This window comes from Selaginella moellendorffii, unplaced genomic scaffold, assembly GCF_000143415.4.
Source record: "Selaginella moellendorffii unplaced genomic scaffold, v1.0 SELMOscaffold_38, whole genome shotgun sequence".
Lineage (NCBI taxonomy): Eukaryota > Viridiplantae > Streptophyta > Lycopodiopsida > Selaginellales > Selaginellaceae > Selaginella > Selaginella moellendorffii.
Window position 1 is genome coordinate 108,138 of NW_003314299.1, and position 9,363 is coordinate 117,500.

At 47.2% G+C, this 9,363-nt stretch overlaps 3 protein-coding genes across 3 annotated transcripts; 1 reads left to right on the forward strand and 2 right to left on the reverse strand.

Annotated features, from left to right (window-relative positions):
- Window positions 1-849: 849 nt before the first annotated feature.
- Window positions 850-2,664, reverse strand: LOC112349336 (pentatricopeptide repeat-containing protein At4g02750-like). Its single transcript, XM_024683611.1, has 5 exons — window positions 2,419-2,664; window positions 1,959-2,039; window positions 1,658-1,819; window positions 1,181-1,483; window positions 850-1,080 (listed from the first exon to the last, which is right to left on the reverse strand). Exons 1-5 carry the CDS (start codon window positions 2,662-2,664, stop codon window positions 850-852), a joined length of 1,023 nt encoding a protein of 340 aa, XP_024539379.1.
- An 891-nt stretch (window positions 2,665-3,555) lies between these two features.
- LOC112349337 (cytochrome P450 750A1-like) lies at window positions 3,556-5,019 on the forward strand. The gene has a single exon (XM_024683613.1). It carries the CDS (start codon window positions 3,556-3,558, stop codon window positions 5,017-5,019), a length of 1,464 nt encoding a protein of 487 aa, XP_024539381.1.
- A 675-nt stretch (window positions 5,020-5,694) lies between these two features.
- LOC112349338 (pentatricopeptide repeat-containing protein At2g35030, mitochondrial-like) lies at window positions 5,695-6,555 on the reverse strand. Its single transcript, XM_024683614.1, has 2 exons — window positions 6,295-6,555; window positions 5,695-6,201 (listed from the first exon to the last, which is right to left on the reverse strand). The coding sequence occupies exons 1-2, from the start codon at window positions 6,553-6,555 to the stop codon at window positions 5,695-5,697; spliced, it is 768 nt and encodes a 255-aa protein (XP_024539382.1).
- Between the last annotated feature and the right edge of the window lie 2,808 nt (window positions 6,556-9,363).

Sequence of the window (9,363 nt, forward strand, 5' to 3'; positions counted from 1 at the left end):
ACGTTGTCTTTGAATTGCGTTCTAATGATCATAATCACTTGATGTTCTACGAAAATCCCATCTCTCATCCAAATGCCCGGGGCGAGCGTAGGCTGTGATCATCGCACTCCACCATCTCGGCCTGCGCGTATCCGACCACCATCGTCGTCCAGGCCACCACGTCCCGCTGCGGCATCTCGTCAAACAGCCTCTTTGCTTCCTCCATCTCGCCTCTTCTTGCGTAGGCCTGGATCAAGGTCGTGAATGACACGACGTTCCTCCTCGGCATTCTCTCAAACACGTCCCTGGCTTGTTCTACGTGACCATCTTGAGCATACGCTTGAACCATCGAGTTCCACGACACTGTGTCCGATTGAGGCATCCGATCAAATGCGGTCTTTGCTTGGACAAGCTCGCCTCTCTCCACGCTCGACTGGAGCATCACATCCCAGGAGATGGAGTTCCTCTCTTTCATTCTGTCAAACAGCTCCCCGGGCCTCCTCCACGCGACCGTGATCCGTGTACGCTGTGATGAGCGCGTTCCAAGTTACCAAGTTCCTGTCCGGCATCCGATCGAAGATGGTCTTTGCGTCTTCAAGGAAACCATGCCTGGCGTAAGCGTTCATCATCGTCGTCCACGCGATCGCGTCGGGGCACTAGATTTTCTCGAACAAAGCTCTTGCTTCTTCCAAGTCTCCATTCTCAGTGTGGCCCCTACGACGTTCTCCATCGGCATCCTCTTGAACAAAGCTCTGGCCTTGGCAATCTCTCCTCCAGTAACGTAAGCCCGGATCATCGTCGTCCGCGACACCGAGTCTCGCAAGATCATGCTCTCGAAAACCTCTCTCGCCAGATCAAGTTGCCCGTTTCCTATCCCGCCACCATAGCGTTCCACGAAACCACATCCTTGAGCGGCATGCAATCGAAGAGCTTCTTTGCCTCTTCCATTAATCCAGCCTTTTCATGACCCGTGAACATAGCGTTCCACGCGATCACATTCTTGTGAGGCATCGAATCAAACAGCTCTGTCGCTCGACCCCCGCCTTGCCAAATGCGGCAACCACGGTTGTCCACGAGACGATATCCGGTTATGGCATCGCTCTAAACACTCCCATCGCTCGTTCCGAAAGCCCGCTTTTCACGTAGGCTGGATAATTCCTTTCCATGACACTCGATCCTTCCTGGGCATGCTCTGAAACACGCATCTTGCTTGAGCAATATCCCCGTTTCGGGCATATGCCGCAAGGAGGATGTTCCACGACACCAAGTTCCTGTCGCTGATCCGATCGAACACCGCTCGAGCCTCCTCCACGCTGCCGCACTTTCCATACATTTCAATCACAAGATTCCACAGATGCAAGCTTTCTTTCAGGTCCCTGTTCCGTTCTATCCTCGCATGGACTTTCCTCGCTTCGCCCAAGTTCTTCGAGTTGCCGTACGATTTGATGGACCGGACTAGAGAATTAAAATCGCCTTGCGCTGGAATCGCCGGGAGTCCCTGAATCTACACCATCCCAGATATTACTCGCTCTGGCTTGACAATGGATCGTTATAGAATTCAATATTTTCAATTGAGATTTTTGACTTCATACCTTTGGGTTTATAAATCGCCATTCATACACGAGAGATTGATTTATTCCGTGCTTGCTCTACACTTCATCCTTTGCAATGTGAGAACTCTTCGAAGATTACCACCAGGTCCGCTAATTGTTGGATCCATTTTCTCTCTAAGATATCCACTCCATCGCTGTTCCCGATCATCCACCTGAGAGGAGAGTGGTGGACTACATTGTCCAGCTATGGCTTCAAAGACATTGACTCTTGCTCCATGTCGTGAGTCCTGGAAGAACCTTAAGCAAATCACGAACAGGCACTTGATGAGCAACACGAGGCTGGATGGTGTTGCGGGGATCTACGAACTAGAGATGGCAAAATCGATCAAAGCCATTCACAGCTCTGGCAATCATGCTCCCGTCAACCTGACTGATGCAGTCACCAAGTTTATCTCGGATGCATTTTGTATGATTCTCTTTGGCAGCATAGAGGAGAGAGTTTTGGATCTGGTAGCCCAAATCGAAAAGCAAACACTCAACGTCAAGTCACAACCTGTCAATCACTCGGACCTCGCCTTACATTGAAGCAATCTTCAAATAAGTGTTGTGACTCCATCCAGTGGGAGCTCTTGGCGTTCCTCACCACAATTTATCCAAGGTAACATCTTCAGGTTCAAGCACTGCATCGTTCTCATCTCATACGGCACTGGGACGAGCCAGAGGTGTTTCGCCCGGAGCGCTTCCTGGGGGATCAAGTGAAATCCAACTCGGGCATGCCGATAGCTTCCCGTGTGGTTCCTTTTGTGGTTGAAAACTTGCTCCATGCGTTTGATTGGAAGAGTTCAGGCAGAAGTCTGAATCTCTCTCGTGTTCCTAGCAGCAAAACCATATCCTTGAGAGGCATGCGATTGAAGAGCTTCTTTTCCTCTTCCAGTTTCCAAACCTTATAACCTGTGATCATAGCATTCCATGTGATCACATTCTTATAAGGCATCGAATGAAACAGCTCCATCGCTCCCGCTTTGGCAAATGCAGCTACCACCCTTGCCCATGAGACTATATCTGGTGATGATTGCTCTAAACACTTCAAACACTCTTTCAAATGCCTGTTTTTCACATAGGCCTGGATCATTCCATTCTATGGCACTTGATCCTTCCTGGGCATGCTCTGGAACATGCATCTTGCATGAGCAATCTGATTGAACACTACACTAAGGGAATATTTTAAAAATATTCTATGATTTGGGCTAAGCTAACCTAAGGTTCACTCATTGTTTGTTTAGTGTATCATGTTCTTTTAGGGATGGTTATAGATTATAATGAAGTATAATGATGAAAGCCATGATGAAGAGGAAGAAACTTTTAATGATGTTATAAGAAGGCATAAAATTTAAATTTATAAGGTTTAAAGTGATATTAAAGAGGTTAAGGATTCTATTAATCTCATTAAAGATTTCTTGCTTCACATGCACCTTTAAAGTTTGAATCAATTTAATATCTGTGATTACCATTGATAATTTAAGCATGCCAAGAATTATTATATGGTGGAATGGAAGTCATCAACTCTATGTTGTGCAATTAAAAAGTTAAAGTAGCTATAAAATTTGATGCCACACAACAAAATTAGTCTATTTGAGATAAAAAATTGTATACCATAAAGGAATAGTAATATTATCTGTATGAATTCAACTTCTATATAGATTTAAATTATCAATTTCTCCAATATTTTAATTCTTAGAAGGATCCTCAAGACCACCTTACTTGTTGACAAAAGTTCTTATAAAAGATGCATATTAAGATTTGATATAAATATAGAGATGACAATAGATTGAATTGTATGTTTATTATTTAAATATTTTATTGTCAACTATTGCTCAATTATTTATAATAATATAATGCATCAGCTACCTTAAACACAACCTAGTATTTTCAAAACACATCTATTTTTATTAGATTGTGTTTTTGACTTTACACCTTTTTAGCACAGAATTTGAAACCTCGCCATAGATTGATTTATTCCACCATGGTGCTTTTGTTTTGCGGTGTTATGCTTGCTCTATACTTCATCCTTTGCAATGCGAGAACTCTTACAAGATTACCACCAGGTCCAATCTCTGTGCCAATATTTGGATCCATTTTCTCTCTAAGATATCCACTCCATCGCTGTTTCGCAAGCCTTGGCAAGATCTATGGCCCGATCATCCACCTGAGAGGTGGAGTGGTGGACTACATTGTCATCAACTCCATCACCATAGCCAGGGAGGCCTTGATCACTCGCGATTTGGAGTTTGCTTATCGCCCAGCTAGTAACTTTGGAGAGTACTTCAGCTATGGCTTCAAAGACATCGCTCTTGCTCCATATGGTGAGTCCTGGAAGAACCTCAAGCAAATCACGAGCAGGCACTTGACGAACAACACGAGGCTGGATGGTGTTGCGGGGATCGACGAACTAGAGATAGCTCTGGCGATCAACCTGACCGATGCAATCGGCAAGTTTATCTCGGATGCATTTTGTATGATTCTCTTTGGCAGCACAGAGGAGAGAGTTTTGGATCTGGTAGCCCAAATCGAAAAGCAAACACTCAACGTGAACATTGGAAACTTGTTCCCAGCGCTGGATTTCCTGGATCTCCACGGAGTAAACAAGAGAATGAAGGAAACTCTCATGCCAGAGCTGGAACAATTGCTAACACAAGTGATCGGCGCTCACAAGCAAAACAAGGCGAGGATTGAGTCTCAAGGGCAGGAATTCGTCAGCAGAGATCTCACAGACGTGCTATTATCTCTCGAGTCCCTACAAGACATATCAATCGTCGCACTGCTCACTGTAAGTGATACCACGCACTTTTCACTCTGGAACTTACTCTTTGCACAGGATATACTTGTCGCTGGAGTTGACACGATCAAGTGGACAGCGGTCTGGGCCATGGCCGAAGTTCTAAGAAATTCCAGAGTGATGGAAAAAGCACAAGAAGCAGTAAAGAACACGATAGGGAAGTCACAACTTGTCAAGCACTCGGACCTCGTCAACTTACCTTACATCGAAGCAATCTTCAAAGAAGTGTTGCGAGTCCATCCAGTGGGAGCTCTTGGCGTTCCTCACCACAATCCATCCAAGGCAACACTCGCAGGCTACGACATCCCCAAGCACTGCACCGTTCTCATCAACATCTGGGCGATCGGGCACGACCCACGGCACTGGGAGAAGCCCGAGGTGTTTCGCCTGGAGCGTTTCCTGGGCGATCGAGCGAAATCCAACCAAGAACTCATGATCCCATTCTCTGCCGGGAGGAGAACTTGTCCGGGCATGCCAATAGCTTCCCGCGTGGTTCCTTTTGTGGTTGCAAGCTTGCTCCATGCGTTTGATTGGAAGAGTGAAGGCGAGATCGATTTGTCCGAGAGGTCGTCGGGAACTCTCTCGTGTATGCCGGCGTCCAACTTGGTGGCATTCGCAACGGCAAGGCTCGAAACGTCTGTCTATACCTGAGACAACGTTGTCTTTGAATTGCGTTCTAATGATCATTCTACGAAAATCCCATCTCTCATCCAAATGCCGGGGCGAGCGTAGGCTGCGATCATCGCACTACACCATCTCGGCCTACGCGTATCCGACCACCGTCGTCGTCCAGGCCACCACGTCCCGCTGCGGTATCCCGTCAAACAGCCTCTTTGCTTCCTCCATCTCGCCTCTTCTTGCGTAGGCCTGGATCAAGGTCGTGAATGACACGACGTTCCTCCTCGGCCTCATCTCAAACACGTCCCTGGCTTGTTCCACGTAACCATCTTGAGCATATGCTTGGACCATCGAGTTGTCAGGTTGAGGAATCCGATGAAACGCGGCCTTTGCTTGGACAAGCTCGCCTCTCTCCACGCTCGACTGGAGCATGATATTCCCTCGTCAGGATGGTGCAAACGAGGCAGCGAAGAGTCTTGTTTCTCGATCAAGGACGAGAAAAGCACGGTCTGCTCTTCGCTTTGAGATGGAGTTCCTCTCTTTCATCTTGTCCCAGGCCTCCTCCACGCGACCGTGATCCGTGTACGCTGTGATGAGCGCGTTCCAAGTTACCAAGTTCCTGTCCGGCATCCGATCGAAGATGGTCTTTGCGTCTTCAAGGAAACCATGCCTGGCGTAAGCGTTCATCATCGTCGTCCACGCGATACTTCATGTCCATGGTGCTATACAAGTCGCGTCGGGGCATTGGATTTTCTCGAACAAAACTCTCGCTTCTTCCAAGTCTCCATTCTCGGTGTGGCCTTGGAGAATCGCCGTCTCCATCGGCATCCTCTCGAACAAAGCTCTGGCCTCGCCAATCTCTCCTCCAGCAACGTAAATCCGGATCATCGTCGTCCACGACACCGAGTCTCGCAAGATCATGCTCTCGAAAACCTCTCTCGCCAGATCAAGTTTCCCGTTTCCGGCATATCCCGCCACCATAGCGTTCCACGAAACCACATCCTTGAGCGGCATGCAATCGAAGAGCTTCTTTTCCTCTTCCATTAATCCAGCCTTTTCATGACCCGTGATCATAGCGTTCCACGCGATCATATTCTTGTGAGGCATCGAACTGCTCTGTCGCTCGACGCAGATACCCCGCCTTGGCAAATGCGGCAACCACGGTTGTCCACGAGACGATATCCGGTGATGGCATCGCTCTAAACACTTCCATCGCTATTTCCAAAAGCCCGCTTTTCACGTAGGCCTGGATCATCCATTCCATGACACTCGATCCTTTCTGGGCATGATCTGGAACACGCTTCTTGCCTGAGCAATATCCCCGTTTCGGGCATATGCCGCAAGGAGGATGTTCCACGACACCAAGTTCCTGTCGCTGATCCGATCAAACACCGCTCGAGCCTCCTCCACGCTGCCGCACTTTCCATACGTCTCGATCACAAGATTCCACAGATGCAAGCTTTCTTTCAGGTCCCTGTTCCGTTCTATCCTCGCATGGACTTTCCTCGCCCAAGTTCTTCGAGTTGCCGTACGATTTGATGGACAGGACGAGAGAATTAAAATCGCCATGCGGTGGAATCGCCGCTGGATCATTAATTTTCTACACCATCCCAGATATTACTCGCTCTGGCTTGACAATGGATCGTTAGAATCCGTGTTTTGACTTTATACCTTTGGGTTTATAAATCGCCATTCATACACGAGAGATTTATTTATTTCACCATGGTGCTTTTGTTTTGTGGTGCTATGCTTGCTCTATACTTCATGCTTTGCAATGCGAGAACTCTTACAAGATTACCACCAGGTCCAATCTCTCTGCCAATAGTTGGATCCATTTTCTCTCTAAGATATCCACTCCATCGCTTTTTTGCAAGCCTTGGCAAGATCTATGGCCCGATCATCCACGTGACAGGTCGAGTGGTGGACTACATTGTCATCAACTCCATCGCCATAGCCAGGGAGGCCTTTATCACTCGCGATTTGGAGTTTACTTATCGCCCAGCTAGTAAGTTTGGCTATGGCTTCAAAGACATTAAATCACGAGCAGGCACTTGACGAGCAACACGAGGCTGGATGGTTTTGCGGGGATCTACGAACCGGAGATGTCGAAATCGATCAAAGCCATTCAAAGCTCTGGTGATCATGCTCCCGTCACCCTGGCCGATGCCGTCGGCGAATTTATCTCGGATGCATTTTGTATGATTCTCTTTGGCAGCACAGAGGAGAGAGTTTTAGCCGGAAGGTATCGGCATGCCGGGAATGGCATCATGATTGGATTTTGCTTGATCACCCAGAAAACGCTCCGAGCGAAACACCTTGGGCTCGTCCCAGTGCCATATGAGATGAGAACGGTGCAGTGCTTGGGGATGTCGTAGCCTGCGATTGTTACCTTGGATGGATTGTGGCGAGGAACGCCAAGAGCTCCCACTGGATGGAGTCGCAAAACTTATTTGAAGATTGCTTCGATGTAAGTTAAGTGGACGAGGTCCAAGTGCTTGACAGGTTGTGACTTCACGTTGAGTGTTTGCCTTTCGATTTGCGCGTGGTTCCTTTTGTGGTTGAAAACTTGCTCCATGCGTTTGATTGGAAGAGTTAGATCGATTTGTCCGAGAAGTCGGGAACTCCCTGACGTTCCCGGCATTCCACGACGCCACATCCTTGAGGGGCATGCGATCGAAGAGCTTCTTTCCCTCCATGCGATCACATTTTTTTGAGGCATCGCATCAAACAGCTCCGTTGCTGATCCGATCGAACACCGCTCGAGCCTCCACGCTGCCGCACTTTCCATATATTTCAATCACAAGATTCCACAAATGGAAGCTTTCTTTCAGGTCCCTGTTCTGTTCTAACTTCGCCCAAGTTCTTCGTACGATTTGATGGACCGGACGAGAAAGTTAAAATCGCCTTATGCTGGAATTGCTGGAATGGATCATTATTTTCTACACCATCCCGCGCTTTGATCGTTATAGCAATACTATGGAAAAGATCAAAAGATCTATGAACATCACATCACAAGCTCTTTAGCCATGAATTTATTATGTTAGCCCAAATTACACAATTTTCAACTCACAATCTCAAAAGATCTCAAAAGATCTATGAGTATCACATCACATCAAAATAATTTATGTTAACATGATAAACGTGCCTAGAGCCATACCTCCCATCTCTACCAAAAAAATGGACCGTGGACAGAAATGATGACAATCAAGAAATCTAACATCAAACCTCAAACTGAGTGTGAACACCCCATGAATGCAGAGCACTGGCCCTGTCTCAATCCCCACCTCCGCTCTCTGTTCAGCGCTCGTCAAGAACCCCCCTTTGGATTTTATACCTTTGTTATTACATTCTTTAAACTAAATTTGAACCCCTCTCGCCGAGAGATTACCATGGTGCTTTTGCTTTGCGGTGCTATGCTTGCTCTATACTTTATCCTTTGCAATGCTAGAACTCTTCGAAGATTACCACCAGGTCCAATCTCTCTGCCAATAGTTGGATTCATTTTCTCTCTAAAATATCCACTCCATCGCTGTTTCGCAAGCCTTGGCAAGATCTATGGCCCGATCATCCACCTGAGAGGTGGAGTGGTGGACTACATTGTCATCAACTCGATCGCCATAGCCAGGGAGGTCTTGCTCACTCACGATTTGGAGGTTGCTTATCGCAGTTTGGAGAGTGCTTCAGCTATGGCTTCAAAAACATTGCTCTTGCTCCATGTAGTGAGTCCTGGAAGAACCTCAAGCAAATCACGAGCAGGCACTTGATGAGCAACACGAGGCTGGATGGTGTTACGGGGATCTACGAACTAGAGATGGCGAAATCGATCAAAGCCATTCAAAGATCTGGCGATCATGCTCCCGTCAACCTGACCGACGTGGTTTCTTTTGTGGTTGCAAGCTTGCTCCATGCGTTTGATTGGAAGAATGAAGGCGAGATCGATTTGTCCGAGAGGTCGTCGGGAACGCTCTCGTGTATGCTGGCGTCCGACTTGGTGGCATTCGCATCGGCAAGGCTCGAAACGTCTGTCTATGCCTGTTGACACCGAGAACGTTCGGCAGGCCATGGTGTTCTAATGGTCATAATCACTTGATGTTCTACGAAAATTCCATCTCTCATCCAAATGCCCGGTCAAGGCAACCGCTGATACCACCTTCGTCAACTATGCCCACCGCTACTAAGAGAAACCCTTTACAACGTAGACAACCATTTGCAACTTAGACACACTCAATTCTAAAGCGTTTTCCTTTTCTCAAACCCCACCAAGATGCCATCTTTGGGCATATGTTGCAAGTATGATGTTTCACGATACGATCAAACAACGCTGTCACCATTTTTATACATTTCAATTAAAAGGTTGTGAAGAATCGCCACAACTTG